General features: G+C 38.0%; 2 protein-coding genes across 2 annotated transcripts in view; one reads left to right on the forward strand and one right to left on the reverse strand.

Moving 5' to 3' along the window:
• The first annotated feature begins 2,609 nt into the window (after nucleotides 1-2,609).
• LOC108972610 (lysosomal alpha-mannosidase) lies at nucleotides 2,610-8,136 on the forward strand. Its single transcript, XM_018939258.1, has 8 exons — nucleotides 2,610-2,824; nucleotides 4,751-4,935; nucleotides 4,988-5,173; nucleotides 5,240-5,579; nucleotides 5,639-5,772; nucleotides 5,838-6,448; nucleotides 6,511-6,782; nucleotides 6,907-8,136. The coding sequence occupies exons 1-8, from the start codon at nucleotides 2,735-2,737 to the stop codon at nucleotides 8,098-8,100; spliced, it is 3,012 nt and encodes a 1,003-aa protein (XP_018794803.1). The 5' UTR covers nucleotides 2,610-2,734; the 3' UTR covers nucleotides 8,101-8,136.
• A 2,559-nt stretch (nucleotides 8,137-10,695) lies between these two features.
• The window catches only part of LOC108972627 (cGMP-dependent protein kinase, isozyme 1), a 45,840-nt gene continuing 35,730 nt past the window's right edge, over nucleotides 10,696-20,805 (reverse strand). Inside the window, exons 4-10 of the mRNA XM_018939285.1 lie at nucleotides 14,514-15,025; nucleotides 14,007-14,457; nucleotides 12,785-13,154; nucleotides 11,799-12,250; nucleotides 11,575-11,738; nucleotides 11,319-11,504; nucleotides 10,696-11,180 (exon numbers count right to left, since the gene is read on the reverse strand). Coding sequence (XP_018794830.1) covers nucleotides 11,018-11,180; nucleotides 11,319-11,504; nucleotides 11,575-11,738; nucleotides 11,799-12,250; nucleotides 12,785-13,154; nucleotides 14,007-14,457; nucleotides 14,514-15,025 — 2,298 coding nt within the window. The 3' untranslated portion in view covers nucleotides 10,696-11,017. The remainder of the gene's footprint in view (nucleotides 11,181-11,318; nucleotides 11,505-11,574; nucleotides 11,739-11,798; nucleotides 12,251-12,784; nucleotides 13,155-14,006; nucleotides 14,458-14,513; nucleotides 15,026-20,805) is intronic.

A 20,805-nucleotide genomic window follows, 5' to 3' on the forward strand; every position in this document is an offset into this window, starting at 1 on the left:
GGCATAAAAATGTTATAAATCGAGGTTCCAACAAAAAACCTGTACGTCCTTACTTGCAATAATTTGCGGTCATCATATTGTGTCTGTAAATGTTTGTACACATTTAATATTGTTTGTTTTTTGTGGAAATAAAAATAATTTCTGCTGACATCGGATAGTTGTTATGAAAACTACACACATTTGGAAATCGTCTTGGCTCGTTTTGCGACAAACTATGGTTGTTTATAAACAATGAAATAATGAATATACATATTTTAATTTTTTTAAACTTTTTTCATTCAGAATATACATATACATAATTATGTTTGACTGAGCTTCCTAATAGTCTTTAATTGCACTCGCACATTAATGGACGAGTAGCCACTCAGCACCATTCATTTGGTCAGTCATTAATATTCTAAGCAGTCGGTCGTAATTTCTCATGTATTTAGAGCACTTAAAAATCGAAAGAATGTACATGGTAGTGTTTTACTGAGATTCTCCCTTTGAAATTTTGGTGAAAAAAGTTTAAATTCTCATTCACTCTTTATTCGTGGCTTTTACGTTTGTCGGATTTTTATGAAGCAGTTTGACTCATTGCTCTCAGCATTACTCAACTATTTCGGATTGATTTGAGATATGTTAGGTAGTCAAATATCTCCGTTCCCCTTTTTTGCTCTTTATTCAATAATTTATAAAAAGTGTTACTGTAATCGGATTTAGTTGAAATATCTATCTATTTCCATCTTGACGGCAACTTCATTATAACTCGGACAGACACTTTTCACAAGCCTCTTTTGAGTTTAACTTTACACCAACAATGGCGTACGCCATGGACAGGAACAGGTGGTAATCACTTGGCGCTATGTCCGGACTATATGGTGGATGCAATAAAACCTCCCATCCGAGCTCCCTTTGTTTCTAACGAGTCATCAACGAAGTGTGTGGTCTGGCGTTGTCTTGGTTGAACACTACACCGTTCCTGTTGGCCAATCGTTCCAGTTGTTTGCAGTAGATGATAGAATTAAGCGTCTGGCCATATGAGAGCAGCTCATAGTGGATGATTTCCTTTCAATCCCACCAAACACACAGCAAAACCTTTCTGGCCGTCAATCCCGGCTTGGCCACTCTTTGGGAAGATATGTGATCCATTTTTCGTCGCCAGTCACCATCCGCTACAATAATGGGTCGAGTTCGCTCCGTTTTAGCAGCATATCGCAGGTGTTGATTTGGTCCAGAAGTTTTTTTGCTTGAAATCATGCGGTACCCAAACATCAAGCTTTTTTGTGTATCCTGCCTTCTTCAGATGGTTTAAAATGGTTTTGTGACTAACTTTCATCTTCTGAGCGATGTCACGAGATGCCACATGCCGATCTAACTCGATGATGATTTAATCGGTATTCGTCGTCACAGGTCTTCCGCCGGCTTATCCATGCTGTCTTTTTGACCCGCTCTGAATTGTCGAAACCATTCCACCGCAATTCGAAGTGATAGATCCCCCAAAACACCATTTATCTCTCGGAACGTCCCTTTAGCTTATTTGCTTTTAACGAAGGAAAACTTTAAAATAGCGCGAATTTCGCGTTAGTGAACTCCATGTTTACACGTCTGTAACTGTTGAAGGCAATATCGAAACAAATCATGCATAGGGTCATTTTGTAGGTTATGTTAAGACCTTTCAAAAATGTATACTATTGCCAGATACGAGTACTTCAGCGTTTAATACATAGGTCGAAATACAAAAAGGCGGAAGGGATATTTGACAACCGATTATTTTTTTTTTTTTAATGATAATAATAGACATATGTATTTATAAATTACATTGTTTAGAAAAAGTAATACACTTGCGATGTTGATAACAAATATTTGGTTGCCATCTGATCTATTTGCAATCTCAAAGTGCTAGTTGTAAGTATGCTTCACACTGCATTGTTGTCTGGCGTTTAAGGGGGTATGCACCGTGGGTCTCTAGAGTATACTCATTTGTGATTGATTAACAAATATTTATTTATCACAATGATATTGCCAAATTGTTCAAAAATTGTTATCACCCTTTTACAAATATAGAATTTTCTTTCTCCTGGTTTAGAATGCCCCAAAACCTCATGGCAAATATTCAAACCAAAAACTATTATAAATAATTTTATATCATATTAAATAAATCACAAATTTGTTTTTCTTATCATTATTTTGTTTATAATTTATTGCTTAGCTGATGGAGGTTTAGAAAAATCACAATATTTCTAAGAAAAGGTAGCACACTCAGGTTCAAAATTTCGTTTCTGTAATCAATCGTCTTCTATGTGAGCTCATTACTTCTCCCTCAAGGGATATAAGCGAAAAATATAAGTTTGCTAAACACTCAAACGTAGCAACATTTTCATTCAATTTACGCTCAGAGCTGTAAACTCCTACGTAAATAAGAAGCTCGAATACTTATTGGCTCGTCTCTTCTCACACTACACTCAATTGAAATGAGTCGCTGATCAATTCACTCGAGAATTACTTATTTGATTTCTTATCAATTAATTTCATGCCTATCTTACTTCTATTGGACTTTAGTGATATGGCAAATTGCTTTTAGCTTTTATTTAAGATCACATTGTGTATAAAAAGGTTTCTCGGGCTGATGCCGAGCGACAGTGTACGGCAGTAATTCTGAGTGTTTTGGTGTCGTAAGTTCGGCGATTCAGTGTATTAAAATAAAGTTATAAATTGTTATTGTGCGTAAAAAGTGGTAATTTACGCAAGTGAAATGCGATTGTCTTGTGGTTTAGCCACAATTTTTGTGGTGTTGGCTGTGGTCTTGCGAGAGCAGTCGGTCCACGCTGCATGCGGTTATGCGGTGAGTTGTTGACTCTTTGTTGTTTGCATATATTTTGAGTTAGAAGAAATGAGAGAGAGGCTTGAGATATTGTGATAGAGAAGCTCTTCTTAGAATCACTGCTGTGTGTATGCAAGAAAAAGTAAATATATTTCCATAAAAACAATTTTGTAAACAGACGCAGTAACTTCGATACTCTCTATTTAATTTTGTTGAACCCAGCAAGCCAAGTAATACAATGTTTATGAAGAATATCTGCCACTCACTGGTGATGGCTTCAATTCATGGGAAACCTTAAGTATCTTAACAGATTTGCATAATTTGGAAGACTAAATGCTTCGTTTGCACCATTATCTCAAGTGTTCAAATCGAAACAGCTAGCCACCTGTCAGATTTTATTGCTTTTTAACTCAACTACTTTTGTAGTATTATACCGGTGAAATATGCGAGAATATCTTATCGGCTAATAAATTTTAATTGTTTTTAAGGGGATTTTAAAGTGCCATAATATTGATATTAAAAAAATTACTGATTGTGCAGTCTTCTTTAGGTAAGTGTATGGAGTTATTATTGTGCCTTTTTTCTTAGATATGTTTTGTGAATAAAATTCTACGAAAAGCTTATCTGCGGAAAGACTAAGCATGTCAACAAATATAATCAATGATCGCGATATTAAAATTTAATTTATTGCTTAAGTAGCAGACTGGGAGCAAATCAATTAAGCTGATGGCGGTATCGATGTCGAAATTTAACACTATTTTACTCTAAAATACTCAGTCCAAAACACCACTCTTTGTTATGAGTCATGCTTTGTTGCGGTTTACGGTCTATGTAGCTTACGATGCTAGGACTGCTATGAATGGTTCTAACTTTAGACTAAAGTACTATAGATCAGATTAGGGTCTTTAAGTTAGTTCGGAGTCAAAAAGAGTCTTTCAATGGATCTGGCGTTCAAATAAGAAAATCGATATAAATAATTGCTCTTTTACAATATCAACTTGTAAGTCTGACAGATATTATTTGCTAGCACCGATTTAGGTAGATACATAGGTAGTGAAAGGCCTTTACGTTACGAGTTTCATTCTTATAGTATCGGGACTAAGTCCCCACACTCTATTACTTACTCTCTGAACCAGCCTATGCTTCAGATGGTGTTCATCAGTTGGAAAGGTATTATCTGTGCAAAGAAAAAAAAAAAAATAAAAATAAAATAAAATTAGTAGAATGTTAGATCTACTAAGATATCATGGCATTATTTAACTAACTTTGACAAAAGCCTAAGAGTGATTTCAAAGCCGTATCGCTTACAGATTACTTCAGGAACTTTTCGGCATTTGCGAACGTCCTCATGTTGACTCGCAAATCGATGCTTTCGGTCATTCACGTGAAATGGCATCACTATTTATATATATAAATATATATCTAGCGAGCGCACTCAGAACAGAAAGACTTTATTAAATTGATGCGATCTCCGCTTGGAAGACACTGTAATGGTCTGGTAGACGAAAGAAGATTCTGCTATTTAGTTTGGCTGAAAAGACACTACCTCCCACTCGATTACCTAATTTCTACCCATTCATATGGATATGGATACTGTTTATAACTGCGCCCTTCTCCACATCACCTCTTTTCGACACTTCTCTGGAAGGGAACGCAATGTTGGTGACTGTATTTAAGTTAAATTCTATGGGATTTCAAAAATCTGTGATCTTGAGTAGAAACGGGAACTTACTAAGCATCATATAATGCCCTTGTTACTATGACTAATAGGAAGGTCTAAGATTTGACTTCACTATACTTCACTATCAGTTGGTTACGAAATAGTTTTCTCTGCTGTCATGAATCATATACATATATCATGGGTATATACATACATATATGAGTTTTCTTGCCTGAACCAATGTTAAAGTCGTATTAATGTCAAGAAAACTCTTTAACTATTCACAGAACTGTCCGGCGGGAAAGATAAACATGATCAATGTCCATTTGGTACCACACTCCCATGATGATGTAGGCTGGTTGAAAACTGTTGATCAGTACTACTATGGATCACGTAACGGCATACAACGAGCGGGCGTGCAATACATTCTCGACAATGTGGTGCAGGAACTGTTGAAGGATGCTAATCGGCGGTAAAAATCAACAACTATTTTCCTCCAACAGATTTTAATTATTTTTCTACAGCTTTATTTATGTCGAATCTGCGTTCTTCTTTAAATGGTACAACGAACAGAGTGCCGATATAAAGTCGAAGGTAAAGACACTGGTAAATGGTGGACGCTTGGAGTTTGCCGGCGGCGCGTGGTCAATGAACGATGAGGCGGCGGTGCATTATCAGTCGGTGGTGGATCAGTTCACCATTGGCTTAAAGTAAGCCCACACGTTGATAGTGTTCAAAATATATTTATATGCAGCAATTTTTATTATCGCTTACAGAGTACTTCAGGAACTTTTCGGTACTTGCGGACGTCCGCATGTCGGCTGGCAAATCGATCCTTTCGGTCACTCGCGTGAAATGGCATCACTATTCGCTCAAATGGGTTTTGATGGACAATTCTTTGCACGCATGGACTGGCTCGATAAGAAGGAGCGTATGAACAATATGACAGCTGAGATGATCTGGAAGGCTAGCGCTGATCTGGCTGAAAGATCCGAACTTTTTACGGGCCTGTTGTATAATCATTATTCCGCGCCGCCAAGCTTTTGCTTCGACACACTCTGTTCCGATGAGCCCATAATTGATGGCAATAGCTATGACAACAATGTACTAGAAAGGGTAATACCAGATAACGAATCTTTTAAATGAGTACGTTCTTAACGATGTAAAAATTGTAGGTGAACACATTCATTGAGTACATACAAAATGTTACAGCGCGCTATCGTTCTTCACATGTACTTATTCCCATGGGTGATGACTTCAATTATCAGAATGCGGCGATTAATTTCAAGAATATGGACAAGTTGATAAAGTAAACTGAAACATGCCTGCCTCCCTTGAACTCTCCTTAATAATAGAGGTTTTCCATTTTTACAGATATGCTAATGAGCGTCAGTCCGTTGGTTCGAAGGTGAATCTATTTTACTCCACACCCGCTTGTTATCTAAAAGCCATACATCAGGAGCCACTAACTTGGCCCAATAAAACGCAAGACTTCTTTCCCTACTCCACTGATTGGCATAGCTACTGGACCGGTTATTATAGCTCACGTCCCACGCAAAAACGTTTCGAACGTGATGGCAATCACTTCCTACAGGTGACTAAACAACTCACCACGCTCGCGAACCTCACTGGAAACAGTGTGGATGACAATTTGAATCAGCTTCGTCATGCCATGGGCGTAATGCAGCATCATGATGCCATCACTGGCACTGAGAAACAACATGTAGCTCAAGACTACGATCGTCTGCTGACTGCTGCTATTGAGTCGGCGCATACGAACGCTCGTTCGGCATTGCAGAAACTAACCAACCTCACAAGTGGTGAATTCGTCAGCTGTTTGCAACTGAATATCAGTGTTTGCGACTTCACCAAGGATGGCGCAAATCAAGTGGTGGTCACATTGTTCAACCCACTTGCGCGACCCTCAACACAATATGTCCGTGTGCCGGTGAAGAATGAGGCTTACATAGTGACCGACGATACTGGTAAGTCATTTGGGTTGCTAAATAGTAACGAACTTGCAATATTTATATATATTATCATCAAGGTCGTGTGGTTCAATCTGATTTACTACCTGTGCCCAGGGAAGTACAGTCTCTCAGTTTCCGTCCTAAGCATGCCACTCACGAACTCGTTTTCTCGGCTTATGTAGAGAAATTGCGTAGCTACTATATTAAGAAGAGAATTAATCGACGAAGTGCGGACGAACAGGCAGGAGTGAAACTAAATGGGTGGGAAGATGAAAGTATTTTGGAAGCTAAATTAAGAGTTAGACCATCGGATATTCAATCAAGAGCAGAGATCGTTGTTAAGAATTCGGTAAGTATGGCTGAGAACGGAGTGAAATTAGTAGAAAACAGTCTCTTTTCATTGCATCCGATTTCCAATTTCACAATGTGGAACCAACTTTCAAATTAACAATCTTTCCCGTATGTTTCTTTAGCTTGTTAAGTTAACCTTCGACGGCACAGGACATCTCAATCAGGTTGAAATGAATGGTGTCACCGAGAAAATACGTCAAGACTTCTACTACTACAATGGCGCAGCTGGCAATAATGCCGAGTTCAAGAATCGTTCTTCCGGTGCTTATATTTTCCGACCCAATGGCTCTGAAATATTAATTGGTAATACCGCCAGCTTCAGCATTTATGAGGGTGCACAAGTTAAGGAGGTACATCAACGCTTCAATCAATGGGTGTCGCAGGTGATTCGTATTTACGAAGGCGTGAATCGTGTCGAGTTCGAATGGCTCGTCGGCCCGATACCGATTAATGACAACATCGGCAAGGAGGTGATCACACGCTTCAACAGCAGCATCAAATCGAATGGTGTCTTCTACACCGACTCCAATGGTCGTGAAATGCTGCGTCGTGAACGTAACAAACGTGAATACTTTAAGCCCAATATGACTGAAGCTGTTTCGGGTAATTATTATCCAGTGACAGCACGCATTGCCATTGAGGACGCAACGAAACGTATTGCCTTGCTCAATGACCGTGCGCAGGGTGGCAGTAGTTTGAAAGATGGTGCACTTGAGTTGATGTTGCATCGTCGACTGTTGCGTGATGATGCATTTGGCGTAGGTGAGGCTTTGAATGAGACTGCTTTCGGTCAAGGTCTGGTGGCACGCGGCAAAGTGTATCTTGTGTTGGGTAAAGTAAAGGACGCACCATCACGCTACGAGCGCGTCGAGCAGCAACAGCTACATTTACCCTTCTGGAAATTCTTCAGCAGTGCTTCAAGAGCTAGCAATGTGAAGGTGCCCAAAGTTTCTGCTTTCGATGTGGCGCAAAATGTACATTTACTAACTTTGGAACCGTTCGGCACAAAAGAGCGTCTGCTACGTTTGGAGCATATCATGGACAAAACTGAGTCTGCTTCGGTAACATTTAATTTGCGCCCGATTTTCGATCAACTGGGCGGCGAGGAGATACGTGAGACCACATTGGATGGTAGTTTAAGTTTGAGTGAAATGAGTCGCTTCAAATTCCAGCCCGAAGGTTCAAAGGTTCGCAAACCTGAGTATTACAAATCCTCACACACGCCACTTTCAGCGAAGAAGAAGGACTCGACGAGCAAATTCAGTATTGTTTTGAATCCCATGCAGATACGTACATTTATTATTAAATGGAAATAAAGTTCCTGTTATTAAACAAGCGCAGTCATCGTGAAAGGTTAATATTTTATTTCTATATTATTTTTACTATATATCTTAAATCGTAATCGAACTAGTCTCTTAACTTTTGAGACAAGGGGAACGTTACAGTCTTTGAGGACATTGTTAAAATCGACCACTGTAGCATATGTGTAGTCGCCATAAAAACTGACCATAAACAAGTAAGGAAGGGCTAAGTTCGGGTGTCAYCGAACATTTTATACTCTCGCATGATAAAGTGATAATCGAGATTTCAGGCGTGGTTGTGAACCGATTTCACCCATATTTGGTACATGTCATCASGGTRTTAARAAAATATTAYATACCGAATTTCATTGAAATCGGTHGAGTACTTCCTGAGATATGGTTTTTGGTCCATAARTGGGCGACGCCACGCMCATTTTCAATTTTTAAGAAAAGCCTGGATGCAGCTTCCTTCTGACATTTCTTCCGTAAAATTTAGTGTTTCTGACGTTTTTTGTTAGTAGGTTAACGCACTTGTAAGGATTTTCAACATAACCTTTGTATGTGAGGTGGGCGTGGTTATTATCCGATTTCTTCCATTTTTGAACTGTATATGGAAATGCCTAAAGGAAACGACTCTATACAGTTTGGTTGACATAGCTATAGTAGTTTTCGAGATATGTACAAAAATGTTAGTAGGGGCCGGGCCACCAAGGCTGTTGGATGTAGGCCATGATCGTCAGACCAATGGTGATATATTGAGCAACATTATAACTGTCAAGACTTTCAGTCACAATTGTTGAAAAACAGCTGATGAAAGTCCAGAGACCGACAAACATATGAACCACTGGTGCCTTGTGGGTATTCGGACCTCACTCCGTCCCACATCTTTGTAGAGATGACAGCAAAGACATAACAGAAAACAGAACAGGCTAATAAGCGTTCGAAAACAGAGTGTCTTTGTAGATCTCTCATTTACTGTGTAATGGGATTTCATAGTCTCACTGAATACGAGGGTTTCATCCTTGAGGAGTATCTGCGTAGGAGAACAATGCAATGACGGCTCGAAAACGGCAGTTGGAATTGGGGTTGGTATAGTGGGACCATATACAACATTCAGTGTTTATATCAGATTTCAAAGCATGATCTATGCTGAGATCTTTCGAGATTAGTCTAAGGAAAGACGTGATAAATTCTAATTGTAATTCTCAGTGATAGTTTAGCGGCACTTCAAGCAATCTCGTCCGTTGAAGCCGATCTCCTGTCGAAAGAAGTTGCGACAACCACTCCGAAAAACCGGAACTGTTCCTTGTTTTGGGCCCCCAAACCTTACGATAGGAGCTAGGAGAAAATGTCAGTAAAAACGCCTTTGTCAACAAGTGCTTCCGCTTGCACCGGCGAATTGGATGCAAAGCGGTTAAAGACACTAATCGCTTTTCTCAGAAAAAAGGCTTGGGGATTTTATACAGGTTGCTGTAGGCTGTGGTGTGCACTGCGCATATACTCTTAGATTGTCTCTCAATTGCAAGAAAAGGGAGTCAGGCAATTTTGTAAATTAATCCGGTGAAGAACACACTGCAATCATTAACGGAGGAGCTTTACTAAGAATGGAATGATATGAACGGTGTTGTGGTAACGGGAGGGGGTACAATATAACACGTATTGTAGTATATTCTTCAAATTTCAAACTATTTATCTGCTAACTTGTTGACTGTTAGATGTAAGTACCAATCAGACAACCACACACTTTTGAGATTAGTAAGAAGTTTGCGTTTTAAGTGAGATTAAGGTATTTGGAAGACTGGTGTTTGCATCCATAATGAATGGAGCCGCAGAAAAAATGTGGAATGCACTGTCTTGAAAATATCAACTATCTATATATGTAATATATAAGAATGGGGTCTGGCTAGTTGACTCAAAGAGCAAAATTATATGTATTGAAAAAGTAGTATAAGAGAAGATATTCTCCCAAATAATTATGAAATTGGAAACTGTTCTGTATGCAATATTCGCACATGTTTCTAAAGGGTTGATCAACATAAGAAATTTCTCTCGACCACTCCCGTTTTTCAAGGACTGAGATATAATTCTACTCTACATATGGCTCGACCTTTCTGGAAGTTTATCAATAAAGATGTAAGTGCCGGGCGTTTTTCTCAACACTGACCCAGTAAAAACGCTTGTTTTTTATTCTACATTATATATATATGTATTTGCCTAATGCCTTTAGTATGCTAAGATGCTTAAACTAAGCTTTTAAAACTAAAAATCTAATCCATTACAAAAGTTATTTTTTAAGCTAAAAACTTGTTTGCGTTTCAAGCAGCAGCCATTAATCTTTCTATGCTGAGATCGCTCTTAACAAACACTCACATTTATTATGTTTTAATATGTATAGACAAATATGATATTTAACAAATTTTGCGAAGAATGTGGATAAAATTTAGAGACTATGCTATTAATTGTATTTCGTTTACTTATAAAACAAGGCACACAATTTCATTGCAATTTCTCATATAAAATACTTGAGCAAATATTTTTATTGTAGTGCTAGTGGTTAAAGCTAAAGAAAGTTTATTTTTAATTTTCATATTTTAGACACACACATATGCATGTATGTGTACTATATATGTATAGCTTTTGCTTTATTACTATGCTTTCAGCCATGTACGTATGTATGAAAGTTCACAGTTAGAAAATACATGGATGCAAGTTAGCCGTGCAAAGTGCTTACTGCTACTAATACAATGGAAAATATTTTATACGAAGTCGCTGTTGGTCTCCTTTAAGCCGAATTTGATAAGAAATGCTTTGAAGAGAAGGTCATCGTGAGACATTTCACGAAAAGCATGTGACCAATGCGAATAACTTGAGCAAACAAGAAGCTCCACTGCTGAAAGGCACTCTTTGCTGTTGCAAAAACGTTTGATGTGCTTTAGAAATCCGCATCCCAGCCGGAGAACTCGTCTAGCGGTTCCTCGGGATCACAGGGGAATTTATCAAAGTATGTCGTGTCCGTTGGATGCGCGATAGGGCGCACGAATGGCGGTATAAGCAGTTGCTGCTCAAGACCGTCCCAATCGAAGCCGAGGAACCATCTAAATAGAGAAGAAATAATCAGTAAAGATAACGGAATGTACTAAAATTATATCTTTTATTTCAAACAGTCTCTTTTCTTAAGCTGTTAAGCTGCCGATTTTAGTAGTTTTTGGTTTGTTTTTGAGATGCATACTCACTTGTGCTTTTTGATATTCTGTATGCCTCCTTTTTGGTAACCCAAACGCTCAGCTGGTACATCACGGCATAGCTTCTTAATCAGCTGGACAGCCGATCTGGACATGTGCTTAGGGAAGGCGATCATATCAATACCTTTCAGTATAATATTATACGTTTTCATGGGATCTGTGGCGGTGAAGGGAGGCCTGTATCAAAAAGTAGAATGAGAAAACATTAAATATCTCTGCATTAACCAAATCGTATCGGGAAACTTACGTGCCATTGAGCAACTCATGTATGAGTATACCCAAAGCCCAATAGTCGACCGCACGATCGTGTCCCTTGTTTAGAATAATTTCGGGCGCCACGTACTCTGGTGTGCCGCAGAATGTCCAGGTCTTGCTGCTGTTGCCAATATATTTCGCAAAACCGAAGTCCACCTGTGACAACATTTTTGTTAATTTTATTTTTTCTTATGTTTAATTAACAAGCACACTTACCAACTTCACATAACCTCTCTCGTCCAGCATTAGATTCTCTGGCTTGAGATCTCTGTAGATAATACCACGCGCATGCAAATACTCGAATGCCTGCAAAACGCAGCCGATAATGAACTGTGTCGCGTTGTCATCGAAAGAGCCACGATCACGCAACATCGTCCAAATTTCGCCACCCATGCAAGCTTCGAGCAGCATATACACATACTTCTCATCACGGAATGTGCGATAGAGACGACAAATGAATGGTGAATCGCACGTTAACATAATGGTGCGTTCGCTAAAGACATGCTCTTCCTGTTTGGTATCGACAATATGCTTCTTCTTTAGGCATTTGAGTGCGAATGTGTCAACCCTATTCTCGCGGTACGCTTTGACAAGTTCAACGCGGCCGAAACCGCCAATGCCGAGTGTGGCGACAACCTCTAAATCGGTGAGCTTCATCTCAGGGAACTCTGTAAGTGGTTGAAAATAAAAGAAAAAATTTTTTAGTTTCTAAACAAAATGTAAATTATTGATATGAGATACTGTTAAAACCTTCAGCTATCTCATGTTGTAGTTTGCTCGTTTTATTTTAAGCGAAAATCTAGACCCAAGCTCAATTTTGCAATGTTGGACATATTACTGGATTTAAAAGTAGCTATAATTACTCCGTAAGACTGTAAAAATATTGGTTTCATGTGTGAAAACTGCTTACTTAAGTCCAAAACTTTAAAGAGGTCTAAAACTTGAAAACTGTTTAGAATAACTTGTGGATTCCATTGCTGTCTCAAAGTTATTGCTAATATGCCTGAGATCAACCAAAATTTAATAAATGTTTTCAGAGTTGAGTATCTCCAGAATATGATATTAATTTTTTGAACACTTGAGTTAGACCAAGTTTGCAAAAGCTTATGATCAACACTTTGAACAACGAACTGTCATGTAGAATTTTTGCTTGAACATAAATCCCCTAACTCTCTGTAAAGTGAAATCATAACTGGCCTTACCTTGCTTAACATTAGCGCCGAAAATCTCCTTCGTCTTCTCAGCATACTTCATGGCCAGCACACGATTCTCATCGCCATAGTTCTTCTCCTTCAACTCACACAAATCACCAATCAGTTGTGTGAATGAATCACGATCCAACGTCAGACATTCAACGCCCGGCGCCATAGCGATAATATTCGCTGTACGTTTATCCTCATTGATGAGAGCCTGCTCACCAAAGTAGTCGCCTCGTTCCAGCGTACGGATCTCCTTCTCCTCCGAGGTGGGCGTTAGTTTTTGTGTAACCTTAACGCTACCTTGAGAGATGAGGAAGAAAGTGTCACCGCTGGCGCCTTGACGTATTATGTAAGTACCGGCTGGATAGAATTCCTGTTGAAAGAGAGTAGTTCATATAAACTTCCAATTTTAAGAACAATGCATTTCTAATAGAAATGAAATGTAATATCACAGACATTTTGCATATACTTTTGAAAAAATTTAAATTACATCACTATTGCGTATTCTTTTATTAGAACGCCATAGTAGCTCAAGCTTCTTCGAAACATACTCCTTCTTTTGTTTACTGCGTCTCTTCTTGTGTGAGAACTCAGTTCTGCTGCTGTATCTTAGGTAAGTCATTATACGGATTTGATAATACTTAGTTTTTATGAAAACATGTTTCTTATGCATTGCAAATGAGTGGATGATTTCGGCGGGGACTGAATAGACTCTTCGCTTGTTCCGAAACAATAGCTTATCTTTTTGGTTAGATTTTAGTATTATAATTTAACCCTGGACCTTAAAAATTGCCAACATTTAATATAAATTCGGAATTTAAACACACACAAAATATTTTTTGTTAATAAAATTTAATTAAAAGGACACTATCACAAGTCGAACTGAAGAAATCAAACCAATTTTCTTTCAGTAATGTCTAGGATTTCAAAGCAGTCTAGAGGATAATGTGAATTTGCTACAAAGTGGAATCCTCCAAATAGAATGTTTCATGCAATCGATAAAAGTCGCCATAAAGCTGGTCCAAAGCTGGTGAGCTTCGGAAAGCTCAGTAGTTAAAGGAATAATTTGAAAGAGGATGAAGCTTCTAACACACTGTACTAAAGTCCAGTAACAAAATGATTTCAATTCTCGTTACTTTCACAAACATACTAGATTATCTTAGAGATCCTTCGATATCCGCTATTCCAGAAGTCCAGTGCATATTTTTATACTACGGAAACTCACCACTTCCAGCACATCTGCGATTTGTGCCAACACCTCCATGCTGAGATTCTTTAGAAGCGGCACGGACTTCAGGAAATTCACGCTATTTTCAATGCGTTGTATGCCGGTACGCATCATGATCTGTTGGAAGACCCGTCGATCGAGTACCCAGACGCGTGCGTCCGATAAGACGCGTATGGACGCCGTGCGCGTGCAATTATAGAGAATGGCAAGTTCGCCGAAAGCTTTGCCAGGACCCATAATGCTCAGTACAACGCCACCTTTGACCACCTCAAATTCACCTTCGGCCGACACATAGAGATGAGCGCCCACTTCACCCTCGCGCACCACAAACTCGCCTTTGGCGATTGAGAGCGGATACATGGATTCCACCAGTTCGCGCACTTGCGATGCGTCGATATTCTTGAGGAAATCATTATCCATAATGGCATCCTTGATGAGTTGCTTGGAACTGCAAAGGCATATGCGGGTTAAAAAAAAATTTGTATTTTATATATTTTTACGCACCTGAAGTCCTTCTCGAATTTCGGTATTGGTATGTTGAACGATTGCTGCATTGACGTCTCACAACTCTCACCGGAGACACCCTGTTTCTTGAGCACTGGCGTCTGCTGGTGCGTTGCCATTGGCAGCAGCTTCGCCTTGAACCCGTTGCTTGTGAGTGCGGCGGCCGCCGCCTCGTTGGCCGTTTGGGCGGCAGCCGCATCCAAGGCGATCTCCACCGGCTGATTGTTGATGCCATTGTTGGCATTATTGGCCAGTGCACAGGTTACAGTGGTGTTACCGGCGTTAGTTGCATCACTGCTATTCGATTCGACTGAGTTGCTATTCTCTGGCGCAAGTTGTCCCATGCGCGGGTTTGAACTGTCGTCCACTTCGAAGTTCTTCTTGCAGACGGTGCAAATTTGATTCGAACTGGCGAGTAGAAAGTTATTGGGTGAAGGCGCGAGTGTTGTGGGCGATGGCGGCAGATCGGCGATGGCTATGGGTAGCGGATTGGCTGTTTGTTGGAGAACGCTCTGCAATGAATGAAAGAAAAGCATTAAAATACTAAAAAGAAAAAAGAAAACTGGGTAATCGAAATCTCGCGAAAAAATATCAATAAATGGTGTTTTAATACATTCAACTCAGCAGGTCATATTTCATAATAAAATTTTGTTGAAAAAATAAATGAAAATTTATGGGGCTCAATATAAACAAGGCTTAAGGTTAAATTTGTTAAATTAAAGGCATACAATTTCCCCTTATTTGGAGATATGTCAGCAAAATTTCAATAAAACAGATTGCTCTCGTTAAAAATAAGTAAATATCAAAGTGTCATCAGAGTACCACAATTTTTATCACGCGATCTGATTTTGTTGCCCGTATGCAAAATGTTTAAATTATATTTATAAATTCAATTACGCCGACGTACTGCCCCCATTGGCATTTACATACATATGTACATATAGGCATAAATGTGTATTTGTTGTACTTATGTGTGTACTTAAGGCTCTCCACAAATTGTATGTGCATATGTTTGCATTTATAAATGTTCAATGATTTCCATCACAGCGACGGACAAAACAAATTAACACTTGGTTAAACCAGAAATGCGATCAAAGCAAATAAAACGAATTAACGCAGTGGCGCTCAAACTGTGGATGATTCGCCTGGTATGCTCTATCAAGTGATAATGCTCTCAGCAGATCACGTGCAACCGTTTGCTTAAGCGCACCAACAATGTTCACGATATATTTCCTCTTACATGTAGTATAATTGAGGTATAATTAATTTATGGTTCTATTTGAAATTAATAAAATATCTATAATATATTTTTTGTTGACAATTTATCTGGAATATCTTTTATCTTATCAGTAAATTGTTGTAAATATAAAATTCGTATTGCTTTTAGAAAGTTCATTTAAGGTTGGATTATTTATTTTTTATGAATTATTCCAAATTAGTCCTTAAACCTTCGAAATTATTCTTCTTCTTCTTTACTGGCGTAGACACCACTTATGCGGTTATAGCCGAGTTAACACCTGCTCCTTCCAATGGAGTGCATGTCTTCCTCTTCCTCTGCTTCCCCCGGCGCGTAATGCGTCGAATACTTTCACAGCTGGAATGTTTTTATCCATTCGGACGACATGAACTAATGGCTTAATGACGCTGGCTTTCAATTCATTGAACTATGCCCATGGCGTCGTATATCTGATACAGCTCATCGTTCCATCGAATGCGATATTCGCCGTGACCAACGTGCAAAAAACCATAAATCTTCCGCAGAATCTTTCTCTCTAAAAATAAATGGACTAGAATAATGAGTGACTTATACAGTTTGCTCTTTGTTCGGCGAGAGAGGACTTTACTTCTCAAATGCCTATCTACGACCTCAGAGTTATGTTTCAAAATTGTTACTCAATATAAATTAAGTCGACATTAATTTGTTTAACTTCGTGTTTACCTAAAATCTACAAAAAAAATCTTAGAGTTATGATAACTTAAATACTCCTTAAAAACCGTAAATCAACTTTAAGCTTACTCATTTCCGAAAAAGGTAAAATTCAAAAAAAAAAAAAAAAAAATAACAGTTGCGGATGGAATATCAGCATTGAGGGATTATATCCTTGTTAATTTCAAAAATTGATTTTTTTTTTTTGCATATAGTATATCAAAGGAAAATATTCCTATTTGAGAATATCCTCCAATAATTTTAAGTTGATCCGGGAAATGGTTTCGAAGATATGAGCACATGGAACAATTTTTTTTAATTTAGTGTAATCGGCCCTCAAAATTTAAAATGCGTTTTTTATGAAACACTGTTTTAAGGTAGTACGTAAAGATAGAGTGCAGCCCTATCGGAGGCAATTGACGCTAAATATCCCACCTTGATACATTATTCATGAGACCTATGCTATCTCGTTTAATTTTTGCTTCAACATATTTAGTGCACTTAATGTAACAGATGAATCGTTTTGCATTTTGTAGGTGGGAGTTGGAGGTTTGTTACTTGATGGAGTCTAAGAGGAGTACATCGTGATTGCGAAAGAGATGGGTACTCGCAAATGAAGTGTAGAACCTTTTCATTACTCCTTTTGAGTTTGTAGCGAAGGCATTTCCATCTTTAAGGCGTGTTCTCCAAGTAGCCAATGCCACACCGTAAGGTGCCTTTAAGTATATGTAACCTTTTACTGAACCTTCTTAATAAGTTCTTAGTTCTTGTCTTGTCATATTTAGGTGATATCTACTCCATATTAAATTTGTTCTGAGCTATTGGTTCAGATTGTGTATTTAACTCCTCCCAATTATTACTGAGTTTTCTTATAGATGTGTTAGAGGCCATTATTACGTTTCTACATATTAATTTTGCCTATCAGTTTGGTATCAGTCTTGACCACTACATCTTTTGCTGGATGGAACAGAAAAGCTGTTTTCAGATTCGGTAAGGAAAATTTCTCCAAAAAACGAGCAAGTGTGTTAAATTTGCTACGAAGGTTATAACATCCAGGAGGAACGAAGTTTTTGAGATATCGGTCTCACATTTTGTCTCCAAGAAACTGCCCATGTGGCCGCCGATGTCAAATCACTATAATATATAATATACATATATAGTTATTCAACAAGATGATCGATAAAAATCGAGTCCCTGTATAGAAGACTTTCTTATTTCATAGGATATCTTTATAACGTTATTCTGATGCAAATTGCCTTAAAAAGCCTTCCCATCACAAATAAAAATTAATAGCAGTTTGAAACCTATTGTGGTATAATTTGGTTATGGAGAGGTCACTAACAGCTCTGAAGTGATAACAGAGCCCTTTTATAAAAGGAAATTTTTCATATATATACAAAAGTATATATACCGACGATAGAAATTTTATCGAGAAAAGTGAAGATCATTACGATCTAAGAATACACATATCCTACAATATTTTATATCTGAACAATAGCAAGTTCCTGGTCCTTTGGTTGCCTCACTCATAGTTCAAATGAAAAGAAATGGTATGACTATGCTAACTATACTAAGATGGAAAGTCTTCCCAGAGAACATGACAATAGCTTTAAGGAAGCAAATTTCCTTGATTCCGATTTTATGGTCTCCTCAGAATTGCTTTCATTATTTTCAACAAGGTTTTATTTAATTTAAGCTCTTATTAGAATAAATTTTATTTATGGAATATTGTATAAGTAGATGCAGCGAAAGTGCATACGATAATGGTATGATATATAATTTACTATATACATATAAAGCATGCTAAGTAATTGATACTGCGCTCGCCGATCGTTGGGCTCTGGTCGCCGACGCAGCGCGCCGGGCAGCAAAAGATCTAAATTGAATCGTTTACATTTGAACGAGGGACAAATAAACATAAACAACACTGATGCGCTGATAACATACTATTTAGAAATTTACAAATAATGGAGGCTGAGCAGAAATACAGCAAACGAGCGCGACGCGCTATCATAAGGGCGACATCAGTGACTTGCTGTGAAGTCTGAGCACTTAGCAATGCAGATGATAAGACACACATGAATGATACTCACAAAGGCGCTTGGTGCTGCCCATTGGCCTGTGTGTTATGTAGGATAATTTGCCGTTACATAAGGTTATGCATGTGGCATATGTGGACGTATATCTATATAAATGTTTGCGTATGCGTGTCTATCACATTGTTGTGCGCTGCATTTGACGTCAGTGACAGCCACAACAACAAAAGCCATATTCAAATCATTCGCTGGCGAACTGTGAGCGGTGTCAATGTGTCGGTGCAAATGTCAGTCAGCGAATTTCCATTTGCCTTTGCCATTTTTGCTTGGCCTGCGCCACAATGCTCCAGCGGTGTTTACTACTTCAAATCCTAATTTATTTCTCTGTGTGCATTTCGTATCATATTTGCATTGATAATTTGCACCTAGGGCGAGATACACATTGCATACATACTTTTATTTGTGTGGGCAGTTAGTTGTAAAGTGTTAAGAATTGCAAATATAATAAATCTATACTATATCGCAGCGGTTTTGCGTCGCACTGATTGTCAAAATATTTGCTTTACTTTATATGGTAGTTTTTGTAGTTTCAAGACTTCTACAGTTTCTACTTTCGAAAACTTGTGTGAAGCAAGATTTGAAATTAGAAAGCATATTATTTTTTTTTTTATTACACAAGAATTTTGCGCAATTTGAATTTTGATTGTCTGGCGGTGACATATCTCTCAAATACCGCCTGAAGTATGTACATAAGTATGCCTTTAATTAGGCGGTTATGCTTCTTGTTGTTTACAGAATTGCTCATAAAGTTTCTAAAATTAGTCAGATATTAACCCTCGCACATGATTTCGACCAGAAATAAAAATATTTAATAATAAGGCAATAAAGCTTAGAAGAAATATGTCAAAATAGTAAAATTGCAAACAATAAGAAAACACTCCCACAAAGCTAACGGCACCTCAAACATGCCTTCTATTTGTGTATGTAAATGCATATCACTAAATGTACATACATATGTCATTTCAAGCGACTAATTAGGCATTGTATCTGAATATGTTTATTATTTTAACCCAGATAAAGAATTGAGTGCGTGCCATACGAGTTCCAGTTGCTAACTTGACGCATATGCAAATCCATATGCTTGAAAATATTAGCATAGCTGCTATGTAGTGCGATATATGCCATTTATGGATGCTGATTCTGTATTAGCACTGATTTATAATACCCTTGCGTGCCGTATTTTCTGTGAGATAAATAATTATATTTGTAGATACAATAAATAAAGGGAGTATATACTGTATAACGGGAGTACAGGTTTATCTGCATATCATTTGCCGCTAACGCAAGAAGTGCGAACAAATTGTAAAAACCTTTCATTGAAATACGAAAGCCAGAGAAAATAATGTATTTGCCTTCTAATTAAAGATGACTAAACTGAACTAGTTTGAAAATGAACTATAATCATGAAGTATATGTTTTTTATCCGATATAATTAATGTAAGAAGCTCGAAAGAGTAAAAGAATACTGTATTTATGATAATTAATGTAATTTTTATCGAAATTAGAAGCTTTAGAGCCAGTAGAAGTCTGGAGTATAGTCGATTTCTGAAAACTGACACTTTCATGCAAAAACTTTAGTTGCTTGTATGTATGTGAATGGGAGTATGTTCGATTGACTAGTTCTAGTCTATGTTAAATTTCATGTCAAATATTCATTAGTATTCGAGATACATACGTGTTTTTTACTATGTCTGAATTTATTGAACTACATTTTTAACTAATATCGTGCCGGAACCCCCACATTCGTCTGATTTACCTTCGAGTAAGAGCTATTCAGCAAATTAACATGACCTCTCCGAGGACACCGTTTTGACTCAATTGAGGATATAAAAGCTGAATCGAAAAAGGCTCTGATAGCCATGACGATGGTGGATTTTTCCAAGTGCTATGATGACTGGAAAGTTTGTTGGCATAAGTGCATTGCAGCGGGAGGAGCTTACTTTGAAGGAGATAAAATGGACAATTTTTTTTTTTGAATCCATAAAAATAGAACTCTTGTTTCGACCTCATAAATTAGCAAAGCCAATAAAATCCGCTCTGGTATTTAATTTCTATTCCCACCAATTCATTGTTATATTTGTAAGTGTGAACTCCCAAGTGCTTAAGCTTTGATCTCGCAAGCGCAAAATCATGAAGAAAGTTTTGAGATGTTTCCACCACGTTTTCATTCATACAGCTTCTTCATTCAGCAACTGGGGTAAGATTTTCAAAATGACAGCATGGGCATCGATAGAACAATGTTATGTTAGAACACTGATAACTAGTGAGA

The sequence above is a fragment of the Bactrocera latifrons genome, unplaced genomic scaffold, assembly GCF_001853355.1.
Source record: "Bactrocera latifrons isolate USDA-ARS-PBARC rearing strain unplaced genomic scaffold, ASM185335v1 scaffold_41, whole genome shotgun sequence".
Taxonomy (NCBI): domain Eukaryota; kingdom Metazoa; phylum Arthropoda; class Insecta; order Diptera; family Tephritidae; genus Bactrocera; species Bactrocera latifrons.

Bases quoted from the DNA above. Each gene is read 5' to 3' on its own strand.
- LOC108972610 (XM_018939258.1), top strand. From the start codon at position 2,735: ATGCGATTGTCTTGTGGTTTAGCCACAATTTTTGTGGTGTTGGCTGTG. The intron at 4,936-4,987 runs GTAAAAATCAAC...ATTTTTCTACAG, and splicing joins TTGAAGGATGCTAATCGGCG to CTTTATTTATGTCGAATCTG. The intron at 5,580-5,638 runs GTAATACCAGAT...TAAAAATTGTAG, and splicing joins ACAACAATGTACTAGAAAGG to GTGAACACATTCATTGAGTA.